The sequence below is a fragment of the Crassostrea angulata genome, chromosome 8 (genome assembly GCF_025612915.1).
Source record: "Crassostrea angulata isolate pt1a10 chromosome 8, ASM2561291v2, whole genome shotgun sequence".
In the NCBI taxonomy this organism is placed as follows: Eukaryota; Metazoa; Mollusca; class Bivalvia; order Ostreida; family Ostreidae; genus Magallana; species Magallana angulata.
In genome coordinates, this window is record NC_069118.1 from 48,165,847 (window position 1) to 48,181,179 (window position 15,333).

The 15,333-nt window shown below is 40.1% G+C and overlaps 2 protein-coding genes and 1 pseudogene across 2 annotated transcripts in view; 2 read left to right on the plus strand and 1 right to left on the minus strand.

The window, feature by feature from the left end:
- Positions 1-15,333, minus strand: part of LOC128158850 (queuosine salvage protein-like) — a 67,682-nt gene that overhangs the window by 49,694 nt on the left and 2,655 nt on the right. The gene's annotated exons all lie outside the window — the stretch shown is intronic.
- Positions 6,975-7,962, plus strand: LOC128158873 (uncharacterized; annotated as a pseudogene).
- LOC128161041 (uncharacterized protein K02A2.6-like) lies at positions 10,108-14,094 on the plus strand. Its single transcript, XM_052824296.1, has one exon. The coding sequence runs from the start codon at positions 10,108-10,110 to the stop codon at positions 14,092-14,094; it is 3,987 nt and encodes a 1,328-aa protein (XP_052680256.1).

Here is a 15,333-nt window from a genome sequence, read left to right on the forward strand (position 1 = left end):
TATATTATCATATTATATAGGGACATAAACAAGGCGCAGGGCGCCTAAACTAGGACTTGTGACAATTAGGTGACCCCGGATTCCTGAGGGTGGGGGTCCTGCCCGGGGGTGACCGGTCTCAGAACCTTCAAAAATTATGCCGTTCTTGGCGCCACGGCGCCCTGAATAATCGTTATAATAACTATATTATCATATTATATAGGGACATAAACAAGGCGCAGGGCGCCTAAACTAGGACTTGTGACAATTAGGTGACCCCGGATTCCTGAGGGTGGGGGTCCTGCCCGGGGGTGACCGGTCTCAGAACCTTCAATAATTATGCCGTTCTTGGCGCCACGGCGCCCTGAATAATCGTTATAATAACTATATTATCATATTATATAGGGACATAAACAAGGCGCAGGGCGCCTAAACTAGGACTTGTGACAATTAGGTGACCCCGGATTCCTGAGGGTGGGGGTCCTGCCCGGGGGTGACCGGTCTCAGAACCTTCAATAATTATGCCGTTCTTGGCGCCACGGCGCCCTGAATAATCGTTATAATAACTATATTATCATATTATATAGGGACATAAACAAGGCGCAGGGCGCCTAAACTAGGACTTGTGACAATTAGGTGACCCCGGATTCCTGAGTGTGGGGGTCCTGCCCGGGGGTGACCGGTCTCAGAACCTTCAAAAATTATGCCGTTCTTGGCGCCACGGCGCCCTGAATAATCGTTATAATAACTATATTATCATATTATATAGGGACATAAACAAGGCGCAGGGCGCCTAAACTAGGACTTGTGACAATTAGGTGACCCCGGATTCCTGAGGGTGGGGGTCCTGCCCGGGGGTGACCGGTCTCAGAACCTTCAATAATTATGCCGTTCTTGGCGCCACGGCGCCCTGAATAATCGTTATAATAACTATATTATCATATTATATAGGGACATAAACAAGGCGCAGGGCGCCTAAACTAGGACTTGTGACAATTAGGTGACCCCGGATTCCTGAGGGTGGGGGTCCTGCCCGGGGGTGACCGGTCTCAGAACCTTCAAAAATTATGCCGTTCTTGGCGCCACGGCGCCCTGAATAATCGTTATAATAACTATATTATCATATTATATAGGGACATAAACAAGGCGCAGGGCGCCTAAACTAGGACTTGTGACAATTAGGTGACCCCGGATTCCTGAGGGTGGGGGTCCTGCCCGGGGGTGACCGGTCTCAGAACCTTCAAAAATTATGCCGTTCTTGGCGCCACGGCGCCCTGAATAATCGTTATAATAACTATATTATCATATTATATAGGGACATAAACAAGGCGCAGGGCGCCTAAACTAGGACTTGTGACAATTAGGTGACCCCGGATTCCTGAGTGTGGGGGTCCTGCCCGGGGGTGACCGGTCTCAGAACCTTCAAAAATTATGCCGTTCTTGGCGCCACGGCGCCCTGAATAATCGTTATAATAACTATATTATCATATTATATAGGGACATAAACAAGGCACAGGGCGCCTAAACTAGGACTTGTGACAATTAGGTGACCCCGGATTCCTGAGGGTGGGGGTCCTGCCCGGGGGTGACCGGTCTCAGAACCTTCAATAATTATGCCGTTCTTGGCGCCACGGCGCCCTGAATAATCGTTATAATAACTATATTATCATATTATATAGGGACATAAACAAGGCGCAGGGCGCCTAAACTAGGACTTGTGACAATTAGGTGACCCCGGATTCCTGAGGGTGGGGGTCCTGCCCGGGGGTGACCGGTCTCAGAACCTTCAATAATTATGCCGTTCTTGGCGCCACGGCGCCCTGAATAATCGTTATAATAACTATATTATCATATTATATAGGGACATAAACAAGGCGCAGGGCGCCTAAACTAGGACTTGTGACAATTAGGTGACCCCGGATTCCTGAGGGTGGGGGTCCTGCCCGGGGGTGACCGGTCTCAGAACCTTCAATAATTATGCCGTTCTTGGCGCCACGGCGCCCTGAATAATCGTTATAATAACTATATTATCATATTATATAGGGACATAAACAAGGCGCAGGGCGCCTAAACTAGGACTTGTGACAATTAGGTGACCCCGGATTCCTGAGTGTGGGGGTCCTGCCCGGGGGTGACCGGTCTCAGAACCTTCAAAAATTATGCCGTTCTTGGCGCCACGGCGCCCTGAATAATCGTTATAATAACTATATTATCATATTATATAGGGACATAAACAAGGCGCAGGGCGCCTAAACTAGGACTTGTGACAATTAGGTGACCCCGGATTCCTGAGGGTGGGGGTCCTGCCCGGGGGTGACCGGTCTCAGAACCTTCAATAATTATGCCGTTCTTGGCGCCACGGCGCCCTGAATAATCGTTATAATAACTATATTATCATATTATATAGGGACATAAACAAGGCGCAGGGCGCCTAAACTAGGACTTGTGACAATTAGGTGACCCCGGATTCCTGAGGGTGGGGGTCCTGCCCGGGGGTGACCGGTCTCAGAACCTTCAAAAATTATGCCGTTCTTGGCGCCACGGCGCCCTGAATAATCGTTATAATAACTATATTATCATATTATATAGGGACATAAACAAGGCGCAGGGCGCCTAAACTAGGACTTGTGACAATTAGGTGACCCCGGATTCCTGAGGGTGGGGGTCCTGCCCGGGGGTGACCGGTCTCAGAACCTTCAAAAATTATGCCGTTCTTGGCGCCACGGCGCCCTGAATAATCGTTATAATAACTATATTATCATATTATATAGGGACATAAACAAGGCGCAGGGCGCCTAAACTAGGACTTGTGACAATTAGGTGACCCCGGATTCCTGAGGGTGGGGGTCCTGCCCGGGGGTGACCGGTCTCAGAACCTTCAAAAATTATGCCGTTCTTGGCGCCACGGCGCCCTGAATAATCGTTATAATAACTATATTATCATATTATATAGGGACATAAACAAGGCGCAGGGCGCCTAAACTAGGACTTGTGACAATTAGGTGACCCCGGATTCCTGAGGGTGGGGGTCCTGCCCGGGGGTGACCGGTCTCAGAACCTTCAAAAATTATGCCGTTCTTGGCGCCACGGCGCCCTGAATAATCGTTATAATAACTATATTATCATATTATATAGGGACATAAACAAGGCGCAGGGCGCCTAAACTAGGACTTGTGACAATTAGGTGACCCCGGATTCCTGAGGGTGGGGGTCCTGCCCGGGGGTGACCGGTCTCAGAACCTTCAATAATTATGCCGTTCTTGGCGCCACGGCGGCCTGAATAATCGTTATAATAACTATATCATTTATAAATACCAGGGTTCACGTCAAAACATGGCTGACGTAAAATAATCCCAGAGTTATTCCATTTACATCGGGTTATTTGCCGATGGCAGGGACTGAATTTTTTATGAGATAAAACTCAACACGTTAGAAGTCTGAGAGTCTGATACATTCTTAGTTTTTAGAAAAAAAAATCAAGATCACTAGAGGACGGTGTGGGGGAGGGGGTGGTAGTGAAAAGGCCCTGACTTGATTTCAAATTTGAAGGTGTGTGTGTTTCTTGCTACCAATGTTTTATTTATACAATGTAATTTTATTTGATAAACTGTTTACGGGAATATTTCAAAAACTTTGTTTTGATTTTACATGCAAATAAAGTTTTAAATATTTGGTAAAATTTTATATTTCATGCACTACAATATTTAATATTGTAGTGCTACCTCCAATCAAACTGTTTTATCCTTAACACTTATGATGTCTGTATATGAGATCATAACTTAAGTTATTTTTCATCTTTATGACAGAATCGTTTGTTAATTAGATGGTCATTTTATTTTTGGAAAGATTGTAAGCGCATATATATTTTCCTTTTGTGTGGTGTGAAATGGCTCGTTATCAAACACTGGTTGTAGGGTCATTCGAGTAGTCAGAAGGATCAATTCCATTCAATTCTTTATGTCTTTAAGCATTACAGCTTATCAGAGCAATACATGTATATATATATATATATATATATATATATATGTCCAAATAAAATAAAGGACATACAGATTTTGTCAATGCATAAACATGATGACCTTTGCTCATCTCATTCCTCTCATTCACTTACACGCACACGTACACCCTCTCATGCATTAAAAATAAATGGTTAAGGTAAGGTTGTATATTAGAAAATAAAGGAAGACACATTAAAGAACATGTAGAACTGAGGGGGGGGGGTGTTATTAGTATACTCACAAAACAGACATCTTTGAATTGCATAACTTTTTTGTGGAGCTGTGTTAAAAATGCTTCCTTTTTTTTACTAATAAAGAGACGTTAAATGTTAATCAATTTCTGGTATATTTAACTTGTTGTAAGAGCTACAAATTCACAGAAGAAAACAAATTGGCTTGTTGTAATGCATTGCTCTTCTACATGTAAGCTTTCAACAAGTTAAATCATACGGCAATCAGTTGCTTAAAATAGAAATATCCCTTTCAAAGTTTATATAAATTATTACGATTGAATCAGAATCCATTCGTTTATACATACAGTTGCAACTCCATACACCTAGGAAAAGTTCCTTTTTTTCCCCCAAATAATTTGCGTATGAAATACATTTATAAAAAACACGTGAAAAAGAGTTCATGGGAAATATAAAGAACATGTATGCACGTACATAAGTTTATACGTAAATCCGGCAATAACATCCGAGTATAAATCTGCAGGCAAAACTCATCAATGGCACTGAGCGGGATTCAAACCAGGGATGCACTCGGTCTGTTCAAAAGTCAAAACATGACCCACTCGGCCATTGAGAGAGATAACTGACGTTGCAAATTTTCGATATTGTTTCCTTTTGATAAAAATATTAACGAACTATAGCTTATGAAATACACGGAAAACCTGTAACACTTAATTTGTATCTTTAAAAAAAATATTTTTTTCTTTTCCAAATAGGCCCAAATAGGCCCCGTGGCACTGAACGTAGATATTCAAATAGGCCCAAATAGGCCCTGTGGCACATAAGTGGTTAAAATAAAAGAAATTAACAACACGATATATAAAACGTAAGCGCTTTCATTACATATACATATATATATATATCCAAAATGTGCAGTCCTTGGTATAGGTAAATATAATTTAAATGAAAGTCGATGAAAACACGTTTTCAATCACTCTTTAACCACTTCTGTGCCACAGGGCCGATTTTGGGCCGATCACACAGTTGTCCAGAGTGCCACGGGGCCGATTTTAGGCCGATTTTAACTTTACACTTTTTCCATATGATTTATTAAATATACGTCAATAAATATAAAAGCATCGTATGTTATTATGAACAATAAAGTATCCAATTGTAATTTATTGACATATTAATTTATTATTTTGATTTTTAAAAGAGATTTATTGCGCTAGAATTAACGGATTTCTTGATACATAGTTACACAAACTAAGATCTTTTTATCTGCCATCAAAATTTGCATAATTATTATATCAATTGTTGAAATAAAAGTTAATGTGTTTTTTTTTATTGCTAAACATTACACTAAAACAGCATATGTTCATGTGCATTAATTTTATTAATTCATCGTAATTAACATATTGTTGCATAATTTTGTTCCGATTGTTTGTTTCTCAATAACTTCAAAAATTCAAGCAACAGATAATATTATTGCCCTAAATTATTTTTAAAATGTTTACGCAATGCATGCATGTATATTATTTTCGAAACATATAATTCTTAAAAATAATATCAACATTGAAAAGAATGACATAAATGACTTCCATAACGCGGTATTTTGTTATAACGTCATTTTACGTAAATGACGTCATAATAACACGTGCGTTCTGCCTTGCGCCGTACAAGATGGCTGGAGTGTGGTTCCGTGTATTGCCGCCTGAACCGGTGCAAAATAAGCCATTCACTGGGAACCCAGGGCCAAAGAACATGCCGGCGAGAAATGCATCTCCGTTGGAATATTTTCTTTTATTCTTCAACCTAAACCTAATACGAGAAGCTGTGCGTCAAACTGATAGGTATCGTATCCCATAATTTTTATAAATGATTTGGTATTGCATGATGTAAGACTGTACAGGTCATATACTTCGTGTACAAAATTGTATAGGGCGTATACTTTGCGTGCATAATTTCGTGTATACATTGGACCATATATAACCGATGATACATTGTGTATACTTAGTGTAAACGGTCTATACGCTTTGTACATTGGGTATACGTCGTGCAAACGGCCTGTACAGGGCGTATACTTTGTGTGCACCATTTTGTGTATACATTGGACCATATATAACCGATGATACATTGTGTATACTTGATGTACAAGGCCTGTACGCTTGGTACGTTGGGCATACGCCCTGTATAGGACGTATACTTCGTGCAAAACATTTGGTGTATACATTGGACCATATATAACCGATGATACATTGTGTATACTTGGTGTAAACGGTCTATTCGCTTTGTACATTGTGTATACTTGGTGTAAATGGTCTATACGCTTTGTACATTGGGTATACGTGGTGTAAACGGCCTGTACAGGTCATATACTTCGTGTACAAAATTGTATAGGGCGTATACTTTGTGTGCAAAATTTGGTGTATACATTGGACCATATATAACCGATGATACATTGTGTATACTTGGTGTAAACGGTCTATACGCTTTGTACATTGGGTATACGTGGTGTAAACGGCCTGTACATGTCATATACTTCGTGTACAAAATTGTATAGGGCGTATACTTTGTGTGCACAATTTGGTGTATACATTGGACCATATATAACCGATGATAACTTGTGTATACATGGTGTAAATGGTCTATACGCTTTGTACATTGGGTATACGTGGTGTAAACTGCCTGTACAGGACGTATACTTTGTGTGCACAATTTGGTGTATACATTGGACAATATATAACCGATGATACATTGTGTTTACTTGGTGTACACGGCCTATACACTTGTATAATTTTTGTAATGTTCATGTATAATTCTTGTAATGTTAGAACATTCGACTAATGGAGATGTTTTTTTTTGCAGGCAGCCAAGGCAGCCGCCGCAGCCTCCAAGGAATCCCCCGCAGCCTCCTCCTCCAAGGACTCGGCCAGGAAGAAACGAAAGGTAAAAACCCAACCTAATTTGTTTGGTTGTTTGTTGCTATGAAACCTTTAATAACACCAACATTTATTTTTGTTGGCCTTACCGGCCCAGAACGCAGTGTATCATCAGTAGTGTGTTTGGATATTTGATTATTGAACATTCGACTAATGGAGATGTTTTTTTGCAGGCAGCCCAGAAAAGCCACAAATTGAGTTTCGACGGGTACATCGACTTGCTTGCTGCAAAAATTGAAGAAGGGAACAAAACAAAAGGGAATAAGGACCAGAGGAGAGGTGCTGACGGCAAATTTGGCAATAAAAATTTATTGGACTGTTCCTGGAGGACCTGGTTGAAAAGCATGTTTACAGAATATCCAGGTGTGCTGTGCAAGTGCTCTTGTAATCATCGACCTTTGACTAGCGCACAAGCCTTAATAAAACACATAGAGAGAAATGACTATATCAATAATGTGGTATCATTTGGTGAGGAGGACCTGGAATTCACACCACCACAGTTTTAGCTCACCTCCCCCTCCCCCCCCCCCAAGTTTAAATAAGTTGTTGAATCAACTTTGGAAATTCACCCCAAATTCAAATTTGGAAATTCACCCTTGTCTAGTGGGTTCAACTATATTTTGTATGCTCTACCTATAGTAACCATATATCTTGATTTCCCAGAAACTTGTTGACGCTGCAATTGCACTTCATATAAATACATGTTTTGGCATTCTATGTTATTTGTAAATGCTGTTTGTCCTTATATTTTGATATATCCAGTTACTTTGTTTCTACTGTTTCGCAAGTATCTTGGCAATAATATCTCTTACTACTGTATATTTTGTATGAGAGTCAAACTGTAGAACTATGTGGGTTGAAGAATATCTCTTACTACTGTATATTTTGTATGAGAATCAAACTGTAGAACTATGTGGGTTGAAGAATAAAAGTGTGCACTCAATCAAATATTGTTTTTAGGCCAATACTTTGTAAGATATACCAAGTGCACTTGTAATCCTCGACCTTTAGCTAGCGCACAAGCCTTAATAAAACACATAGAGAGAAATGACTATATCAATAATGTGGACAGTATCATTTGGTGAGGAGGACCTGGAATTCACACCACCACAGTTTTAGCTCACCTCCCCCTCCCCCCCCCCCCCCCCAAGTTTAAATAAGTTGTTGAATCAACTTTGGAAATTCACCCCAAATTCAAATTTGGAAATTCACCCTTGTCTAGTGGGTTCAACTATATTTTGTATGCTCTACCTATAGTAACCATATATCTTGATTTCCCAGAAACTTGTTGACGCTGCAATTGCACTTCATATAAATACATGTTTTGGCATTCTATGTTATTTGTAAATGCTGTTTGTCCTTATATTTTGATATATCCAGTTACTTTGTTTCTACTGTTTCGCAAGTATCTTGGCAATAATATCTCTTACTACTGTATATTTTGTATGAGAGTCAAACTGTAGAACTATGTGGGTTGAAGAATAAAAGTGTGCACTCAATCAAATATTGTTTTTAGGCCAATACTTTGTAAGATATACCAAGTGCACTTGTAATCCTCGACCTTTAGCTAGCGCACAAGCCTTAATAAAACACATAGAGAGAAATGACTATATCAATAATGTGGTATCATTTGGTGAGGAGGACCTGGAAATCACACCACCACAGTTTTAGCTCATCTCCCCCTCCCCCCCAAAGTTTAAATAAGTTGTTGAATCAACTTTGGAAATTCACCCAAAACGTTTGGGGGGGGGGGGGGGGGTATATAGGAATCACTTTGTCTGTCCGTCTGTCCGTCTGTGCAGTTTTCCTGTCTGGTCCATAACTTTTATATGCCTTAATGAATCTTTATGAAACTTTGGGAGGTCGTTACATATAATTGTATCAGTTGGTGACTTTTGTAGTAACAAGGTGAACTTGCCATTAAAACTTAGGTATTGGTTATTATCAACAAGCCCAACGGAGTTAGAGAGGGTATATAGCGTTTGGTTCGTTCGTTAGTACGTACATGCGTACTTAAGTAATAGTCAGATTAAAGTTTTGGTTAAGGTGCATATCTCGGCAACTACAAGTGGTAGAGGGATGATATTTGGTCAGTCGATACATCTTGGGTAGTAACCAACATCTGTACTGAAATTAGGTCACTTTGACTTACATTTTATGCTTGAGCAACTTAGGTTAAAGTTTCGGTTAAGGTGCATATCTCGGCAACTACAAGTGGTAGAGGGATTTGGTCAGTGGATACATCTTGAGCAGTAACCAACATCCAAACCCAAATTAGATCACCTTGACCTACAATTTGCGCTTGAGCGACTTAAAGTTTCGGTTAAGGTGCATATTCCAGTAACTACAAGTGGTAGAGGGATGATATTTGGTCAGTGGATACATCTTGGGTAGTAACTAATATCGGTACCAAAATGTAGGTCCACTGATTTGAGATTTTGTAAGTTACTGCTACAAACTATATACAAGTATCCACATTAAAAAGTTAAGATACTGATCAATTATAATCTTATGAGTTTTTATACTTTGAAAAAAAAAAATGTTGGTACCAAAATTAGGTCCACTTGACCTACATTTTACGCTGAGCTACTTACTACTTAGGTTAAATTTTAGGTTAATGGGCGAGGGGGTTTGCAGTCGTGGACGAAAGCTCCATTTCTTTATTATATGTTTCTGGTGGTACCAATATAGTTGTCAGTAATTGAAATGGACTTAAACCATTCTTCCTAAATGAGTCCCTCAAATGTGAAATGTAGGTCACAGCCAAACTCTGAAGCATGCATTCTTCCTAATGTCACATACTCAATTGTTTTCTATTTGAAATCCGGAAGTTATCCGTCTTTGGTTTTGTCTTTTATGTGTATGTCAATAAATTAGAAACTAACATGGCTGCCTCCATTGTATACAACATGGTGTCAGAATAAATCTACGAAATTCGCCCATCATTAGAGGCCATCGGCAGAAAAATACAATCTTAAAAATTGTTAACATACCGCTGCCACCTTTTAAAGACGAAAAATGGAAGGAATAGCAGGAGCTAGCCCGAAGATGGACTGGAATGCACCCGACCTAGTTACACAGTGGAAGTCATTCAAACAACATTGCCAGTTTTGGTTTGCAGGCCCCCTTATAAAAGCATCGGAAGCCCAGAAATGCAACTACGTGATGATCTGGATAGGAGACAAAGGTAGGGACATTTACTCTACATGGGATCTCTCGGAGGAAGATAGCAAGAAACTAGACGTACTGTATACGAACTTTGAGAAACACGTCAAACCCAAATCAAACAAAATCTATTCCCGATACAAGTTTCAAAGCAGGGTTCAAAAAGATTCGGACACTTTTGAGGAGTATTTGACAGAGCTTAAGTTATTAGTGAAAGACTGTGAATACAAAGATGCGGATGACATGATAAGAGACGCCATTGTGTTTGGAACTAAAGACCACAAAGTCAGGGCTAAGTGTATCGACGAGGGTTCAGATTTGACACTTGAGAAGGCAATTAATTTTGCAAGAACTCAGGAAATATCAAAGGCACAGTTGAAAACAATGAATGGTGAAGATAATTCAATAAATGCTGTAGCTACCAAGCAAAAACAAACCCCTTCTCAGTATGCTCACGGAAACTATGGAAAATTCAACAGGGGAACATCTGAAAAATCAAAATATCCATGCCGAAACTGTGGTGGCGTACACGAACCGAGACAATGTCCTGCCTATGGAAAACTCTGCACAAAATGTAACGAAAAGCATCACTTTCCCTCAGTATGTTTGTCATCAACTACATACAAGGAATTCAAGCCTATGAAACCGAAGCCACATAAACTCCACACACTCCACGTGGATGACAACACCAACTCTGAAAGTGAATCAGAACTATTTATCGATACCATAGAAGAAGTAAACTCTCTGACTATGGATGAATGGAAAGAGACAATCCTTGTGAACAATGTACCTGTAAAATTTCAGTTGGACACAGGTGCTAAGTGCAATGTTATGTCTTTGGCAACATTGAAAGCCACATGCAGTGAACCTAAAATCCGGAGAAAAGATGTCCCACTCAAGTCATATTCTGGACATCTCATTAAACCTATGGGCATCACCTCCCTTACATGCCGTCACAGAGATCAAGACTTTCAGGTTGACTTTTATATAGTCAGAGAGGATGTACAAGCTATTCTTGGAGCAAAAACTTGTCAAGAAATGAAGATGGTGCAACGCATTTACAGCTTGACTCCTAGTGCATTACCGGAAGACATAGTAAATAGCAACATGTATGAAAATTTGTTCAAAGGCCTTGGATGCTTGCCTGGCATGCACACTATAGGTGTAGACAAAACAGTCACTCCAGTAGTACATCCACCAAGAAAGATACCTATTGCAATCAAGGACAAAGTCAAGACAGAATTGGATCGAATGACCGAGATGGGAGTTATTGTGAAACAGGAAGAACCTACAGAATGGGTTAACTCGATGGTCACAGTCATTAAACCGAATGGCAAAATTAGAATTTGTATTGACCCAAGAGACTTAAATAAAGCAATTTGTCGTGAACACTATCCTCTTAAAACAGTGGAGGAAGTTATTTCACAGATGCCAAATGCCAAAATATTCACCAAACTGGATGCCACTAGTGGATTCTGGCAACTTAGACTGGATGAGGAAAGCTCAAAATTATGCACGTTTAACACTCCATTTGGACGCTTTAGATTTACACGCTTACCTTTCGGCATCAAATCGGCTCCAGAAGTGTTCCAGAAAGTGATCTCGCAAATGGTCTTGGATATCGAGGGAGCAGAAGCTATTATTGATGACATCCTGGTGTGGGGATCCAATCAGGAAGAACATGACGCAAGATTGAAGAGAGTGTTAGAGAGAGCAATGGAGTACAATCTCAAACTCAGTGCAGAAAAATGTGAATTTAGAAAATCGGAAGTCACATATGTTGGCCATAGACTCACAAGCAAAGGAGTCAAACCTGATCCAGAAAAAATCAGAGCTGTATGCAACATGGTAAAACCGACATGCTTGAAAGATCTACAAACATTTATGGGATTCATCCAATATCTCAGCAAATTCATGCCTCACTTGTCTACAGTCAGTGCACCCCTAAGAACACTGCTGGAGAAGAACACAGCATGGCACTGGGATGAAGAGAAGGAAACAAGCTTCCTTAAACTCAAGGATATGGCTACAAATGCACCTATTCTTCAGTATTATGACCCGAGCAAACCTCTTACACTTAGTGTTGATGCTAGCTCAAAAGGACTAGGCGCAGTACTTATCCAAAATCAGAGACCAGTTGCTTACGCATCAAGAGCACTTACGCCAACTCAACAGAGGTACTCTCAAATTGAGAAAGAGACCCTAGCAATTGTGTATGGTTGCAACAAATTTCATGAATATGTTTATGGACGTGAAGTACTCATAGAGACTGACCACAAACCATTGCAGTCAATTTTCCAAAAATCTCTTCACAAAACACCTCCAAGACTTCAACGACTCCTACTTGCACTAGAAAAATATGACCTTGAAGTCAAGTACAAACCTGGTAAGGAGATGTTCTTAGCAGACCATCTGAGCAGATCATACCTACCTGAAACCAAAGAAATACTAGTTCCTGATATCAATGTCAATGAGATCCATCTCATTTCTCATTTACCAATTTCACAAGAGATGTACGAGAAGTTCCAGAAAGAAACTGCAAATGATGAACACCTACAGGAACTACAAGACGCCATATTGGATGGATGGCCTGAAGAAAAAAGCAATGTTTCCTATAACTTGCGACCTTATTGGACCTTCAGAGATGAGCTATCTGTCATGGACGGACTTCTCTACAAGTCAAGCAAACTCATTGTACCCAGAGCACTACAGAACTCAATGCTGGACAAGATTCATGAATCGCATCTTGGGATAGTCAAGTGCAAAGCACGTGCCCGTGAAGTTCTCTTTTGGATTGGCATGTCAACAGATGTCGAGAACCGAGTTAGGTCATGTGGACTATGTGCACAACATCAAAACATCAATGCAAAGGAACCAATGTTAATGCCAGAGATACCAGATCGGCCCTGGTCGAAACTAGCTGCAGACCTATTTGAACACGAGAAACACCATTACCTACTAGTCGTTGATTACTTTTCCAAATGGCCCGAAGTAATAAAACTAGAAAACCTGTCAAGCAAAACAACTGTCAACTGCTTAAAAGAGCTGCTTTCAAAATACGGACTCATCGATGAAATGATTACCGACAATGGACCCCAGTTTTCCTCTGCAGATTTCAAAGACTTTTCGTCTGAGTTCGAATTTAAACATGTAACCAGCAGTCCACACTACGCTCAATCAAATGGCCAGGCAGAACGAACTGTACAAACAGTCAAAAGGCTCATCATGAAATCTAAAGACCTGTTCAAGGCACTCTTGGACTACCGAAACACACCGCTAGACATCGGATTATCACCAGCACAACTTTTTCTCAACCGCCGACTTAAAACATCACTTCCAACCTCTGCGCCCTTGCTAAAACCTCTTGGATTAGATGCCAAAGAAATCGCAGCCAAATTAAAATCTCGCCAACTGAATAATAAAATCCAATTTGACAAACATGCAGGACCTGGATTGGAACCGCTTAAGGCAGGAGACGCAGTATTTCTGTACACAGAGGGAAAATGGAAACCTGGTCAAGTCATTGAACAGCATGCATCACCTAGATCCTACGTTGTTCAGTCGTCAGATGGAAGGAAATTGCGTAGGAACCGAAGACACCTTCGCGCAACCAACTACCGTGCTGAGAATGCACCGCGAAATGATGGCATGCGAAATTGTGTGAATCCTGAAGATTTGCGTGATAGCATTCAGTTACAGGACCGTTTGGACCACAGTAATGAAAAAGATGCAAACATCACTGCTGAACCAAACAACGCACCTGTTCCAGTTCAACCCCAAACCACGCGCTCAGGCAGGACCGTCAGACCACCAGCAAAATTCAGTTACTATATTGAATGACTCATTGTGTTGCGTTAAATAGCTATTACATTGAAAAATTAACAAAAACAATTTAAAAACTGTAATTTAGAGTTTAGAAATTATGTATTTTGTTTTTGCATGAAAATCTAGTCTTGCGTAATCTCTAGTCAATTTTTCATTACAAATGCATAATATTTTGCTTTTGATGGAAAGAGAGGGATGTCACATACTCAATTGTTTTCTATTTGAAATCCGGAAGTTATCCGTCTTTGGTTTTGTCTTTTATGTGTATGTCAATAAATTAGAAACTAACATGGCTGCCTCCATTGTATACAACACCTAATTGCATGTGGATGTGATATGAAGCATGCCAATTTCAATCTCTGTCATCTGTTAGCTCTGACAAAGTCCCAAAGTCAGCGAACCGTAAAAATATAGGATACATCTAAAATTATGTACCACTGAGTAATATTTGTATCAAGTTGATGACTTTAGTGGTAACAAAGTGAACTTGCCATTAAAACATAGATAATCTAAAGATTACAGATTTCACCTTGTTGTTCAGAGTCGCCTAGCTTATTAACAATTTTAGTTCACCAGAACTATTAGCGTCCCCCATCATCTGTGTCCACTTTCATGTTACAAGTTAATATCTTAACAACTTTACATTGTAGGATCATCAAACATGGTTAAATTGTTATATGAATGTATCAGGGGTGGTATATCAGCATCTAGGTCAAACTAGATCACTTTGAACTACGCTTTTCGCTTAAACAACTTGTATCCAAGTTTATCTTATACATGTAGTTCATATCTCATGTAACAATATAGTTATGTACCAGAAATAGACTTTAACCATTCCTCCTATCAAAGTTGATCAACTGTGAAAAGTAGGTCAAGAGTCAGTATCTAAAGCCTGCATCCTGCTCAGCATCCCTAGAGGCACCAATACTCGGTGTTCAACTGTTCAGTTAATTGAGAAATTGCCTTGACCCATTCTCCCTTAATAATTCGCTAAACTATGAAATGTAGGTCACAGCCAACATCTGAAGCTTGCTCTCTTCTTAACTGCATGCAGACATCAGGTGAACTAAAATTACCTCTTTTAGTTTTGAAGCATAGATGAAATGACCACCTAGGTAAATCTAGGTCAATGTGACCAAAATACAATTTAAACCTTGTATTACAAAGTTCTCTTTCTAATATCCAAATATACAGCAGAGACAAAGCCACTCATGCAGAAAATTTTGGTCAAATATACCCAATGATCTGGTCATT